Source organism: Canis lupus, chromosome 25, assembly GCF_048164855.1.
Source record: "Canis lupus baileyi chromosome 25, mCanLup2.hap1, whole genome shotgun sequence".
NCBI classification, from domain to species: domain Eukaryota; kingdom Metazoa; phylum Chordata; class Mammalia; order Carnivora; family Canidae; genus Canis; species Canis lupus.
In genome coordinates, this window is record NC_132862.1 from 12,625,247 (window position 1) to 12,640,724 (window position 15,478).

The 15,478-nt window shown below is 40.0% G+C and overlaps 1 protein-coding gene across 1 annotated transcript in view; it reads right to left on the bottom strand.

Annotated features, from left to right (window-relative positions):
* PDZRN4 (PDZ domain containing ring finger 4) overlaps positions 1-13,436 on the bottom strand; it is a 354,562-nt gene extending 341,126 nt beyond the window's left edge. Inside the window, exons 1-3 of the mRNA XM_072798334.1 lie at positions 12,676-13,436; positions 9,959-10,045; positions 7,988-8,095 (exon numbers count right to left, since the gene is read on the bottom strand). Coding sequence (XP_072654435.1) covers positions 7,988-8,095; positions 9,959-10,045; positions 12,676-13,317 — 837 coding nt within the window. The 5' untranslated portion in view covers positions 13,318-13,436. The remainder of the gene's footprint in view (positions 1-7,987; positions 8,096-9,958; positions 10,046-12,675) is intronic.
* Between the last annotated feature and the right edge of the window lie 2,042 nt (positions 13,437-15,478).

Consider the following 15,478-nt stretch of genomic DNA (forward strand, 5'->3'; position numbering starts at 1 on the left):
ACCCGGGATCGAATCCCACGTCAGGCTCCCAGTGCCTGGAGCCTGCTTCTCCCTCTGCCTGTGTCTCTGCCCCTCTCTCTCTCTCTCTCTCTCTCTCTCTGACTATCATAAATAAATAAAAATTTAAAAAAAAAGACTCTACCAAAAAAACTGTGAGAATGAATGAATGAATTCAATAAAGTTGCAGGATACTAAATCAATACAGAGAAATCTGTTGCATTTCCAATACTACACAAGTGTCCACACTACACAAAGCAATCTGTAGATTCAATGCAATCTTAATCAAAATTCCAATGGCATTTTCAACACAACACAAAAATCACTCCTAAAATTTGTATGGAACTACAAAAGACCCTGAATAGCCAAAGCAATGTTGAGAAGAGGAACAAAACAGGAGGCATCACACTCCCTGATTTCAAACTATATTATAAAACTATACTAATCAAAACAGTATAGTACTGACATAAAAACAAATAGATCAATGGGATGGAACAGAGAGCCCAGAAATAAACCCATGAATATATGGTCAATTAATTTAAGAAAAAAGATCCAAGAATACTCAATGAGGTTAAAAAAGCTCTTCAGTAAGTGGTGTTGGGAAAACTGGACAGCCACATGCAAAAGAATGAAACTGGACCACTTTTTCATACCATACACAAAAATTACTTGAGAGGGGATTAAAAGCGTGAGCATAAGATCCATATGAAACCATATGATCCATTATGAAACCATAATACTCTTGGAAGAAAACATAGGTGGTAATTTCCATGACTTTGGTCTTGACAATAATTTTTTGGATTTGATAGCAAAAGCAATGACCACAAAAGCAAAAACAAACAGGCAGAACTACAGCAAACCAACAAACTTCTGCACAGCAGAGGAAACCATCAACAGAATTGTAAGGCAATCTATGGAATGGGAGAAAATATTTGCAAATCATATATCTTTAAGGGGTTAATATCCAAAATATATAAAGAACTCATACAATTCAATAACAACAGACAAACAGTTGGATTAAAAATGGGCAGGAGGGATCCCTGGGTGGCGCAGTGGTTTGGCGCCTGCCTTTGGCCCAGGGCGCGATCCTGGAGACCCAGGATCGAATCCCACATCGGGCTTCCGGTGCATGGAGCCTGCTTCTCCCTCTGCCTATGTCTCTGTCTCTCTCTCTTTCTCTCTCTGTGACTATCATAAATAAATAAAAAAATAAATAAAAAAAAAATGGGCAGGAGATCTGAATAGACCTTTTGGATTTTCCAAAGAAGATATACAAATGGCCAACAGGTACATGAAAAGATGCTCAAAATCACTAACCACCAGGGAAATGCAAATCCAAACTATAATGAGATCTCATCTCACACCTGTTAGAATTGCTGTTATCAAAATGACAAGAGATATAACACAAGCGGGTGAGATTGTAGAGAAAGGGGAACACTTGTGCACTGCTGGTGGGAATGTAAATTGGTGCTGCAGCTACTATGGAAAACCATATGGAGGTTCCTCAAAATCTATCCATCAATTCCATTTCTGGGTATTTATCTGAAGAAAATGAAAATACTGACTCCAAACCTATACGCACCCTCATCTTCACTGCAGGATTATTTATAATAGCCAAGATATTAAAACAACCTAAGTCTCCATCAATGGATGAATGGATAAAGAAATTATGATATTCATATATATAATGGATAAAGAAATCACGATATTCATATATATAATGCATGCACACACACAGCAGAATATTATTCAGCCATGAAAAAATGAAATCCTGCTACTTGCAACAACACGGATGGATCCTGAGGGCATTGTGCTAACTGAAATGAATGAGACAGAGCTAGACAGATACTGTAGAGTTCTCAAAAACAAACAAAACATAGATACAGAGAACAGATGGGTGGTGACTAGAAGTTGGGCAAAATGGTTGAAGGGAGTCAAAAGGTACAAAATTCTACTTTAAAAAATAAATAAGTCATAGGTTTGTAATGAACTACATGGTAACTATAGTTAATAGTACTGTATTGCATATTTGAAAGCTGCTAAGAGACCGGATCTCAAAAGTTCTCATCATAAGAGAAAAAAGAAATCTATAGAAATGTATCTTGATTATGTTAACTAGATTTATTGTGGTGTTCATTTTGCAATAGACACAAATATTGCATCACTATGTTGTACACCTGAAACTAACATAACATTGTATGTATGCAATTTACCTTAATAAAAAATAATGTTATCAGTGCTCTGATGAGGTTTTTTGTGGTACAAAATGATGAGGAGAATGGGAACCACCGCCAGACCTTCTGATAGGGACACCATGTGAAGTGTGAAAACTGCAGTCATGTGTGGTGGTCCTGTTTCCTTGCTCAGAAGCTTAGCACTCAAAAAAAAAAAAAAAAAAATCAAACTCAAGTTCATATCTTATAAATTTAAAACAGATAAAATAGTGCTTAATACATTAAAGCCTGAATATAAAGACCTTTCCAGTCTTTTCCTTGTAGGTTAAAATAAAACTGTACTTATTCATAATGGAAATTCAGTAGAATGGCAAATCAGTATGATCATCTAGATAGAAGTTCTGAGGGGCTAGCTATTTCTACCCTCATAGTCACAGGAAAGAAATTTAGAATAAGAAAGTTTGAAAAATCTTTGTGAGATAACCCAGTATAAACTTAAAGCAAAGAACCCAGTTCAAAGCCCATGCCCCTTCCTGAATATACAATGTTGTCTTACATTCACATTACTACTTTACTATCCCTACATCATAATTTCTTAAAACGAGTTGAACTACTCCGGGAGAAGGGGAAAACTAGGATAAACCCTCAGTGTCATTCCACTAAGATATGCTGGTAAGGTCCGTTTAAGTTCATAACAACTGAAGGAACAGCTTCCCCCTAGGGCCCACTTTGCCTTGTATAGGCAGAAAATGGAATCTGTACACCACAAGCTACTAGAGGGCAGAGACCTCACCATTTGGATGAGTAAATGTAGGAAGTTTGAACTCACACATTTTCATATATTCATATGGACAATAGTTCTTATTGCTCTTTATTTCCATAATACAGAGATGTTGCCTGGCACATATACGCAATTAATAAATATTTATTGAATGATTAAGTCATAAGTGCACAAAGTTTCCACCACAGTCCTTCTTGCATCTAAGTGTCCATATGAATATATGAAAATATATGAGTTCAAACTTCCTACATTTACTCATCCAGATGGTGAGGTCTATAGAAATGAGAATGACTAAAAGTTGAGGAGAGTGATCTAGATTCTCCAAGAAAGGAAAACATCCGTGCCCCCATTTCTCTGTGTTCTGGAGAATGAACTACTTGCGTAAGCTGAGAGACCCATCAGGCTCGTGATACTGGGTTCTAAGAACCTACCTTGTGTCAGGCAATTTGCATATACAATAAACATGAATGGCATAGAAACTGGGGTACAACCACTGGCTTGCTCAAGGTCACACGCGCTTACAGAGGCAGGACAGGAATTCCAACCAGATTTCCTTGATTCCAGGATTCATGCTTTTCCCACTGCAGCACAACACTTTTCAAGATAACTATATCCTGTTAAAACCGCAGTCAATTTAAGTAGCATTTAATCATGATTACAAATCTCATATAATGTAATTCTTTACTTGCACTGACATGATTACTTTCAGTTCTTCCCTAATTCTTTCAGATGATCAGTCAATGTTACTTGGACAGTTAAAAAACACTTTTAAAATGTGGGATGATAATAATATGTTATTGAAGAGTTCAGTGATGTCTTCAAATTAAACAGCAATTTCTCAAAAAACTAACTGTCCACCAGATTTACAAGTGCCCTTCTAAAACTCATAAATGCTTCGTAAGCATACACAAATTAGCACGGCTGCTTTATGAGGTAGTAAGGTGCACTGTGCCATCAAGCACACACAGAGGTAGCACGGTGTAGATCCAATTCAACGGGATTCCTAAATGTTTAGCTCTGATCTGCATTTACAGTTCCTGTGTTAACACCTGTAAACGAACTGTGCAGAAACTTAAGCAAATAAACATGATAACCCCCAAAGATTTTTAATTTAGCAGCACAGTTCTAGAGAATGCAAAACACCATTACAGAACTAAAAGATGGTGTGGCTGGCGTCCCGACTAGTTAAGTTCTCCTTGAGACATTGCATTGGTAAAGTTCCTTCTGCTAGTACTACACTCAGCCCCCTGCAGAAAGTGCTACGTTGACATTGCTCAATGTGGGAACTGTTTCTACAGTACAAAAAAAAAAAAAAAAAAAAAAAAGCCTTGTGTGCTGCATTTCATTATGAATTTCAAGCTAGGTAAATAGAAGAGACTTTAATGCATACACTAGAGAAAATTCTGCTTTCTGCTCCAAACTGTTCTTCGCATAGACTTCACAGACCTCCACCCCTACTCCCTGGTCTCCAGAAGCTAGAAAGGAGGACTTTGCAGTTACCCAGCACTGGCTAGGAGCTGGCGGGAGCTAGAAGGGGAGGTAGAAAGTGGGAACAAAGAGCCATAAATGACTCTGCACCCTTCTATTCACTTTCCCACTCTGGGGTTAAGGTTGTATGCCTGCTAACAGCATCACAGGAATAATAACAGAGGAATAACTGCTGACAGCAGCAGTGAACTTTGATTCTTAACTCCCACGCAACCCACAGGCATCCCAACATGATGATCGTCACAGCAATGGCACTGCTGCCCTCTTAAAGAATTGTGCCCAAGCCTCTGATGGTATCAAGACTCTTCTGTGGTGCCTTTGAGTCTTGAAAGGGTGTAAAACAGCATGCAAAAGAGGCTTTTATTTGGATGTATGCTCTGGTGAATTCCTGGTCGATGTGAACTTTTGCCATGTCTCAATGCCTTTAGTAATGTCTTTTGCCTTTTTGGTCTCTAGTGATCTCTGACACCTAATACTGTAACTAACACAATGGATTTCTCTTCTGAATGTACACCAAAAAATGTTTTAGCAAATATGGATGTGTAAATACCTAGAAACTACTAAATGTAATCTTGCTCAAGCAGACTGACTCCAAAAATGAATTTTCTTTGTATTATGTGAAAACTATGATACAGATTTACATTAATACTATGATTTTTTTTCTTTTGTGATTCTGGATTTTGATCTGCTTCAGTGGAATGCAAACTATTTAAAAAATAATACTGTTAGAGTTGTTGGCTTTTGCTAAACTTTGGCAAATTAGTAAAATCTTTAATTACCTATAGAACTAGACCTTTAACATATGTTCTTTCTCCTCCAAATGAATGATTTAAGAAAATTTTGTTATTTTATAAGAACAATTCATAAATCTATTATATGTGCTTTAAGCAATTAACTAGATAAAATATTTTCAGTATGTCTGGACTATAAGAAAAAAAAAAGGATTGCTTAACAGTTTCTCTTATCCCATATGGAGAGTTTCATAATATATGAACTACTGTGTACTTTATACTGCTAAGAAATTTGTGGTACCACATATAAATCAGCATAGCCATTTCAAATTCAAAAGTAGAAAAAAACGTTGCATTAAATTAGTTCAATAAACAAATCACTGAGCACAAAAAATGGAAAATGAATTACTCTATTTTAAAATCTATTTTGTCTTTGCACATTTTAAATTAATCATATATATTTCATATTGGTTTCCTGTTACTATAAAATGTGTAAAGTTGGGACACCTGAGTGGTTCAGCAGTTGAGCGTCTGCCTTTGGCTCAGGGTGTGATCATGGGATCTGGGATCAAGTCCCACATATGGCTCCCTGAGGGGAGCCTGCTTCTCCCTCTGCCTATGTCTCTGCCTCTCTCTATGTATCTTTCATGAATAAATAAATAAATCTTTAAAAAAAAGTGTGTAAAGTTGACTGATACAATGGCAGATTAACTAAAATAATTGACAGGAATCAAATATTTCTAAATTAATTGTTACATAGGATATTTTGCACATATATACACACGAAACTAGCATGCTACTTGTGTGTGTGTATACACAACTATCCATTTTAAAAGCTGATGGCATCACTGAACAACTGAATATGAGAGATTTCTAATAATATTCCTTTTAAAATATTTATGCTATTTAACAGACAATATTCCAAAAATATGAATATCATCTAACTCATCTTCAACTGCAAATGTGTTCACATGAATCCATTCGAGGATAACAAAAATATGCCTATTACAATGTACCCTGGCATAAAAGATGCACCAATATATTTCTATAATTGAAGCAAATTTCAAGCTCATCATCAACTGATAATATATGCACGTCAAGGTGAAATAATAACAATACTGCAGCTACTTATAAATTGCAATTTAGATTTACATGGTTGATCCTTGCTCTCTATATGATTTAAATAAGGTGATTCTGACATATACTAGTAAGAATATTAGCTAGATGTCTAGATGACCTTGACTTACCACCACCATTTTTATCAAATTATCTTTTCACATTAAAAAAATGAATTTTTAACAAAAGTGCTATATTACAATATAAAAAATAAATTATTCTTCCTCCTTTTTAATGCAACATTAATGGACCATATATAACACTGTTACCTAGCTAAATTGTTTTTTAAATCCTCATTACATGTTTCTGTGTGCATATATGTGAGTGTGTGCTAATTAGATATATGTATTCAGTTCCATTAGCGTTCTAAGACTATCAAATGTAGGCATTCATTTTCCATTTAACAATAAAAATCAAAATGCTTTAGAGATAAGGCAGAAAGTAACCAGGATAATTTATTGTCATTTAGGTTATTTACCCTTTAAATCATATTGCACAAACACGAGTAGAAATAGAAAATTTCTAACTATACAAACTGCAGCATGTAAATATTTCCACTGGGCAAACTGCCAAGACAAACTGGATAGCATCAATGAAAGTAAGTCTATACTTTTTTTTCTTGGCTACACAACTGGAAGGAGAAAATATTAATACAAAAGACCTCTTCACATAAAACCCACTTTTTCAGCCAAAGGCCATCTCCTCTCCCTTCCCCAAAGCACTTAGTCAGCCTATATCTAGATATTATGAGTTTTTTTCTGAAACAAAACCACTATTGGCTCTTCTACGTTCTTCACTCTTGTCTAAGGTCAAATTATTCAAAATTCAACTTTTTAATGCAAAAAAGAGGTATGAATATCTAAAATTTTATTCAAAATTTACTTTTAAAAAATCGCCATCCAGAGATTTTATACAGATATTCAGAAAGACAGCACTAATTATTACATAACCTAGAATAAACAGAATATTTCCAAAATAGTGAGGTCAAATAAACTTTCCAAATTCCTACTTATGCCTTTACAAATGCATTGGAAATAATTTCACTGATAAAAGTAATCTAATCATTTTTGTAATACCAGTTAAAATTTCAAAAACTCCATTATCACAGCCCAAATTTCACTAACTCATATATATTTACTTTGTCAACCCCCAATATAAAAATATAGCTACGATGCACAATAGAGAAAATGAAGAGTTCTCACCAGGTGTTTCCAACAGGAAAAAACAAATCTGCTTTTTCCCCCCATGGAAAAATACACGAACAAGATAACCATATTAAACTAAGGAATGGTAAAAAGTTCTGCATAAGTAATTCCAAACTCCCCATGTAACATACTAATCACATTTCAAAGACAGTAATATTTCCTCATCAAAAATGTTTCTAGCAGAGATTTATCATCTTTTGAAATGTCATACAAAATTTATCCCTTAATAATCACACAACTAACTTCATAGTTCATGGGGAGAGCAATTTATTAAAAAAGAGATATTCATTAACATACTTGGAAACTTCAGATGATTTTTTTTCTTTTATCTAAAGATCTAATCTTGATATAAATTAGATAAATATTCTAGATAGATATGTACTCTAGTTATATACTCTGGCAAATACCACACCAAGGTAAAACAGTAAGTCTGGAAATTTAAAATGTCCAAATATTTCTTTCACAGCTCATATTGGTGTTTTATTATTGTCTTACCTCAATGATTTTGTCATGAATCTCCAGGCCATCTGCTCTGTCAGCAGGTCCATTTTCCAAAATTTTTGAAACATAAATTCCTTCCGCTGATGTTTCTTCCTTATTATTCTATAAAAAGTATAACCATTAGCAGTAAGAAAGATGTAAGCAAAATTTTAGTTGGATAAAGGACAATTTAGTAAATGTAATATTGCCAATCCTCCCTAAACATGCATCTCTCTCTAGTAGCTGGGGATTTGGCACTGAATTTTAACTTCCTTAATACCAAATAGTCATTAATCAAGATGGCAGCTTTAATGAATGAGTCCAGCATCTCTGACAAGATTATCCATTTACTTCATGTTTTTGAATATACATAAAAAGCTATGAGGAAAGGGTATGTACAAGGTGATATTGACTGGCTCTGAAGTATTATTTATGAAATATCTTACTTCTAAAGAGATGGAGTAATTAAAAAGGGTTACAAGAAAACAAAAAAGTATATCCAGCCTCACAATATATTTGGTCTGAGATATGGTCATAGTTTTGAAAATACAATTTGGCCTCATGATATGACAGATTTGGAAATATAGTTCTGACTGTATTCACAGGGGAGACTAGGAGCTTGCTCAAGTGTAAAATCCCCAAAGATCAACTGTAACTGCAAGAGAACCCATTCAAGGCTAATCGGTACACATTTCCAGGTGCAATGAGCCTAATGATTAAACCTCAACCATATAACTGATATAATACAAATAGGACCTTTTAGCCAGTCATGGGAAAACAATAATATTGCAAAACTTATCTAGGTAAAATGCCCAACATACTATAATAATAATTTCAAATGTCATTTTACTTCATGGTAGTTTAAATACAATTATTTCTCCTTAATTAACCTTCGTTAACATGAATCTGAAGAGCCTCTTAAAAATGTCCAGTGTGCTCTAAATGTCAAACACCTGAGTAGCATTTTATAAAAATATTCCTTAGGGGAAAAGAAAACAAAAAAGATACGATGAGAAGACTTCTATCTTTTCATAATAAATAGAGACTGTTCTAGAAACAGAAGCACAGCAGTCATTAGTTGCTAGGTTTTCAAAATACTAAACAGTAAGGGGGAAATATGTCATTGCCATCCTGACCTAAACACAGCATATGGCCAACAACTCTAAGACAGTTTCCTTGGACAACATCTGCAATGCAAGATGCAAGAATTTCACGGCAGTTTATTAAGAAAATTAAAGAACATGCTTCTTTTTTATTTTAACTTTACCACTTTGTTCTAGTTATGTTGAAAATTAAATTGATGTAGTATTTGAAGGATATAAAAGAACTCTGCAACTACAGTAACTGGCTTAAGTTTACAACTCATGTATTTTGAAAACAATTGGCATCAATTAACAAAATATTATTCATTCAATTAAATTAAGGATTTGATTTGGGGAGCCAACAATATTGCAAATCAATTATCTTTAACATGGTATTTCTTATATAATTGTGAAAACAATTATTCCTTATTTCAATTTATTTTAACTGTTCATTCCATCAACGTGCATTATAAACTGCCTGGTCTGTGTTAGCACCTAAACACTAACAAACTGATTTTAATAATTAGAGGGTATAATCAGGCAATATAGTTATCTAATATTATCAAGTAGAAATTGCCTATTCATATTATTGTGAAATAGGTTTAAGAAGTTTACCAATGGGGCTATACAATGTAAATAAAATGTGAAACAAACTCTCCTTTTTTTCTAAAGTAGGAAAGAGGGACGAATTTGTTAGCTGTTGGGTTTTTTTGTTGGTTTTTTTTTTTTTTTCAAAAAAATGTAATTATGTACTGAGAATCTGCATTAAGGAATCTGATATTTGATCATAAGCATGCTATTAAAGATTAAATCACTTGTTTTCCTTATTAAAATCTACAAATGAAAGCTGTCTTCTATTATTTTACAAGCAAAGAGTGAGTTATGCATGAACAAAGTAGGTTACCTGATTTGGTCGACCTCCTATAATATTGAATCCCAATGTGTCATTTTCTCTTTCTAACACAATGGTGAATGGCTTATGTTCTCCATCCTAGACAAAAAGAGATAAAATAGTTTAAAAAAAAAAAAAAGTAAAGAAAAAATAAATGCTGCCACATACCTTAAAAAAAAAAAACCGTCCATAAATTAACATCTGAAAAGAAAAAAATTTTAACATTAAAGATGGCTGAATCTGGGAGATTAATTTCTTCCTAAATTCACCATGAAAATATGTATTTTTGGGACACCTGGGTGGCTCAGCAGTTTAGGGCCTACCTTTGACCCAGGGTGTGATCCTGGAGACCTGGGATCAAGTCCCACATCAGGCTCCCTGCATGGAACCTGCTTCTCCCTTTGCCTCTGTCTCTGCCTCTCTTTCTGTGTCTCTCATGAGTAAATAAACAAAATTTTAAAAAAAGAAAGAAAATATGTATTTTTTAAATAGTGCTTTTGAGAAACATTTTTTTCAAAAATGTCTAAAGGGCTTCGTATTTTCACACATCAGTTTCTTATCCTAATACATCATCTAATTCTGGCTTCATTGTAATTTAAAACAGATTTCTGGTAACCCTAAAGGTATCCTTATTTTTCTTTTTTTTTACAGTTGAGTAAAACGAAGAATCTCATAATTATTTTATATAAAAATTTCACTTTGGAAAATCTTGAGAGATTGAAGTAATAGTGAGTTATTGATAAAATTCTTTCGGCAGTAATACCTGGATTGTTATTGTAAAGCAGGATCTGAGTGACAGTAATCCTAATTTTGAATAGTATTCTTATTTGGTTTTGCATAATTCTTCCAGAATTTTCAAAGGAAAGAATTTGTGTTAAATAAAACTGTACTTCTTCTGCTGGCAACCAGATAATAGTAAAATAAATAGTAATTATATCTACAACCTGTTTATTAACAAAGACCAGTTTAAATACAAGATGAAATCATGTCAGACTGGGTAAGGTTTATTCATGGCTGTGGCTATTATTAACTGTCCTAGGAAATTACATTTGGCAGTTAATGGTAAAATTCCATGAGCACCATCAGCACCAGTATCACCATCACCCCCTCTTCCTAGGAGTTTCTCCCAGGCAGTGCACACAGCAGCCCCTACTGGTAATGGGAACACATTTCTGAGGAGCAGAGAAGCCTGACAGTCTGCAAATCATGAGCAGCTTTCCCTCACTTCTCAAATCATAGCTTGACTTGTTGCATGGACTTCCCGGTCATAGAATTCTAGCTGCTGCTCCTTTCCATCAACCATTGCTTCCCTACGACCTTGTAACATGACCTGATAACACAGAGCACATTTCTGTGCTCCTCTCTGGGTCTTCCCATTTTGCAAATTTACCTGGCTATGAACAGGATACAGAAAGGATGAGGGGTAGCATCCAGTTTTTTAACAAGCAGTGTGCCTCCCTTTAAGTGGAAACGTTTTAGCTACTCACACTTCAGTTTTTGGGGTTTTTTGTTTGTTTGGTTGGTTGGTTGGTTGGTTGGTTTGGTTTGGAAGGTTCAAGGACAGAAGCTTCTAAACTCCATGCCTGGGCTGGAGGCAGTGCAAAGCAGTCCCAAATGGGAATCATCCCGTGTTGCTCCTCCCCAGGAGGCTGAAGAATGAAAACAGCTCCTTGAATGGAGCGCAAGTTCTGCTAAATCCCTGCTCACCATGGCAGCGACCAACAATGTCAAACAGTGCGCAGAGGTCCTCCAGAAGAGAAGGAACAGCTTTATAAACAAGCCTCTTCACACGGGGTGCTGCAAAGAGGCTTGTTTATTCAGTCTGAAAGCGGGCAGTCCCCCAGCACAGTTCGGGGCCAGAAGCTTCGACAAAGAAGGGAAACAGCCGCTGCCCAGGGGCTCACAGGGCGAGTCTGACCGCAGATGGATGTGGCTGCTCCCAGATCTGGTTCCCCAAGCACCCCCACAACACACACACACACACACACACACACACACACACACCACCAGCAGCAGCACCACCACCACCACCACCAGTGACGAAATCCCAAGGCAGTAAAGGATTCTTCAGGGAAGGTCAGGCTAATGAAAACTCTGCAGGTCCAAGAAATCCCATCTGTTAATCTCTCAACACAAGGTTTTCCTGGTTTCCACATCCCGGACAGTTCCTGCACTGAGTCGAAAGGGGCCCATATGGGTAGCCTGGCAGGGAAACTAAGTCATTGGGAGCTAAAGGTGTATGACAAGGCCTCAGGGATGATGCTGGGGCATCAGCAGTGGGGAGACAGGGTCGGAGAAGTCCTCACCTCCCGGCTTTGGTTTCTGATTGGCTTCAGGCACAGGGCAAGGGCACCAAAAAAAAAAAAAAAAAAAAAAGAAAGAAAAGAAAAGAAAAAAAAAATCGCAGAGAGAGGGTAGGACAGGAGATGGGGAGCAAGGGTCGGGGTGGAAAAGTGAGTTTTCCTAATCCTTCCTTCTCCACCGAAAAGTTGGGACCGATTCTCCTTAATTGGATCCAACCCCAATTCAGGTGGAAAGAGCGCAATCCTGGGCAAGTGCGGTGCTAAGGTACCGGCAGGTACCGGTGGGGCGGGTGCGCGCCTCCCCCGGCGCGGCGGGCCAGGAGGGCAGCTCGGGAGCTCCCCGGGCGCGGGGGGGGGGGGGTTCCCTCTTCCACCCCACACGCCCCCCGCCCCCGCCCTCCAGGAGCCGGATCCCTCTGCGCTTACCGGGCCGCGGCCGCCGCCCAGCTCCCCGGCGAAGTTGCGGACGTGAGCCATGTACTGCGCGAACTTCTCCCGGTACCCGCGGGCCGCGAGCTGCACCTCGCCCTGCAGCGCCCGGAGCTGCGCCCGCAGAGCCCTCTCGCGCCGCCTCCAGGCCAGGACTCGCGCCCCGGGCCCCCGCCCGCTGCCGCTGCCGCTCCCGCTCCCGCCCGGCGGCCCCCCGCGCGCGCCCCCGCCCCGGCCGGGCCCCGGCCCCGGCCCCGGCGCCGCGCCGCAGCCCCCCCGCGCGGGCAGGTCCCCGCCGCCGCGGCCGCCGGGCCCCGAGACGCAGCCCCGCGGGCGGCGCCGGGCCCCGCGCTCGACGTGCGCCGCCAGCTCGTGCAGCCGGGCCGAGCGGCCGCCGCCCTGGACGCGCGGCTGCTGCAGGAGGCTGCGCGCAGGCGGCGCCCGGTGCAGCTCGCCCGGCGCGGGGGGCTGGCGCTGCAGCGGGCCCCGGCGCCGCCGCGCCACCCAGGGCAGCAGGCAGCCGGCGCAGAAGACGTGCCCGCACGGCGTGCACAGCGGCTCCTCCGGCACCTGGCCGCACAGTTTGCACTTGCAGTCCGGGTCCGCCGCTTCGGCGAAGCGCTCCAGGGCAAAGCCCATCGTCGGGAGGGGGAGGCGGAGCAGCGAATCCGAGGCCACTCTCTCGGAGCCCCCAGGCTCCCCCGGGCTTCCCCGGGGACGCCTTTCCCGCGGCAGGGGTCAGGCACGGAGGGGAGGAGGAGGAGGAAGGGGGGGGGGGCGCGATCCTGGAGTTTGGCTGGAAGTTTGCAGGCTCCGGCTGGGTCCCCTGGCTCCGCCGTATTGATGCTAATAGACGCCACCTCCCGGGACACGCGCGCGCGCGCACGCACCGCCTCCGCCTCTTTTGCGGCTCTGCAATTTATATTCTTTCCAATTTTGTCCTCGAGGAGCTGAGACCTGCTGACAATGGCCCCGTCGTCAAGGCAGAGCTGATGACGGGCGCGGCGCGGAGGTCCGGGGACAACTTTTACTTCCATCCGCGCGTCAGCTCGCGGGGAGCAAGGTCGCTGTCCGTCGGTTTTCCGCTAAAACGCGCATCGCCCCGCATCCAGCGGAGCTTCCGTAAAGGTGTTTGAAACACACGCAGTTCCGTTCTCTCAAATCAGCTTAAACCCCTGAATCGGCAGCTAAGGGGCTGCGACCTTAGGGGAGCGCGGTGAGGGGTCTCCAGAGCCAGGCTTCTCAAATCACGATCCAGAAACCAGGTGAGCGTAGCGAGGCGGAGGGATGCCCGACAGCGAGGATGCGGGGAGAGGCCGGGGGGCTCGCCCTAGGACACCTCCCCGCAGAACTTGAGCCGCCCTTCAAGGCCTCCTACCGCGGAGGACGCCCCATTCTCCTCGCGGTCAGCCTCCAGGGCTGTGTGCTCCACTCAGCACACCATCCCTCTTCTAGTTCCGCAGGTATTTTACCCCTGGGAATGGGAATGTGATCCTTTGGGCACCTGGAAAGAAGAATTAGAGGGTTGTGAAGGAAAGCGGGGAAATGGCAATATCTTACTTACCCTGAATATACACTTTAAATCAAAACTACCCCTTCCTCCATTTGACTCCTCAAAGTATGTAGATGCCAGGCCCTGCTGAAAACATGCAAGCCCTCCTTCCTCAGCTTCCTTCACCATCTTCTGAACCTGAGGAGTGCACAGCCACCCCGTCACCTGGATGCACACCACTTACTGCCATTATCCTGAAGCTCATTCCACTTGCTTGGGATGGGCTTCCTAAATTAATCACTGATGATTCCTCGCTGCCAGGTGAGCGTTGTTTCCAGAAAGCTGTGCGCCTTTGTATTGTATGGCACCAAAGGTATCAGTTAAAGCGCATGAACAAGGCTCCAGATTTTGTCCTTTAAATCCTTGGTGCTCACCGAAGAATTGGCAAATAATAATAATCATTATTATCATTATTATTTATTTAGTAGCCGCTAGTAATAGAGGCTACTAAGAACCTTCTGAGGCTTCTTTCTAGATGAAAGATGAGATTTCATTAGAGCCTTTCAATAGTGAGTGAGGATCCTGGAGTGACTTGCCAGATACTTGATATGCTTTTAAATGTGTTTAAAAATAAGATGCTATGTTTTGTATTTTATACATGCAGATATATAATAAAGTGACAGTTGCCACAATGCTCCAAACTTCCTCCTCCCCTTTGGCCTATCGTTTGCCAGGTAAATAAACAAATGATAAATTCCTGAATAACTAAGAAATTTAACATTAACAGTGTGAATATGTGTGAACATATTCTTAGGAATTGCATAGACCAGGTAAAGCAGAATGTTATGGAACTTCAGAATTCAGATAATTCTGGGCAGAAGGGATCTATTCCATCTTTTTTTTAGCTATGGAAAAAGCTATGACTTATAGCTATGATTTTATAGCTAGGGCTTGACATTTATTGTTTCTCGATAAACATAAACATAATGGCATTTGAAAAAGAAAGTAAGAGATGGAGTCTAAAAAGTATTCTATTGAGGTATGAAGAAAATGAGGCTTGCAGCTACTTGAAAAGAAAAAAAATTAAAACAATAGTTAATATGATGTCCTTGATCCACCCATGTAACTCTTGCAGCAAAAGTAAGGAACATGAGCAGATTATGGTTTGGGTAATTCCAGAATGTATAACATTTTGATTGTGGAAGAGAAGATGGATGTCAAAAACCTTGTCCACAGAGAATAGCAAGTTTAAAAAATGAGAACATGTGAAGTGAGGCCAAGTAATGAAGTAGGCCAAAAAGGAGCTTA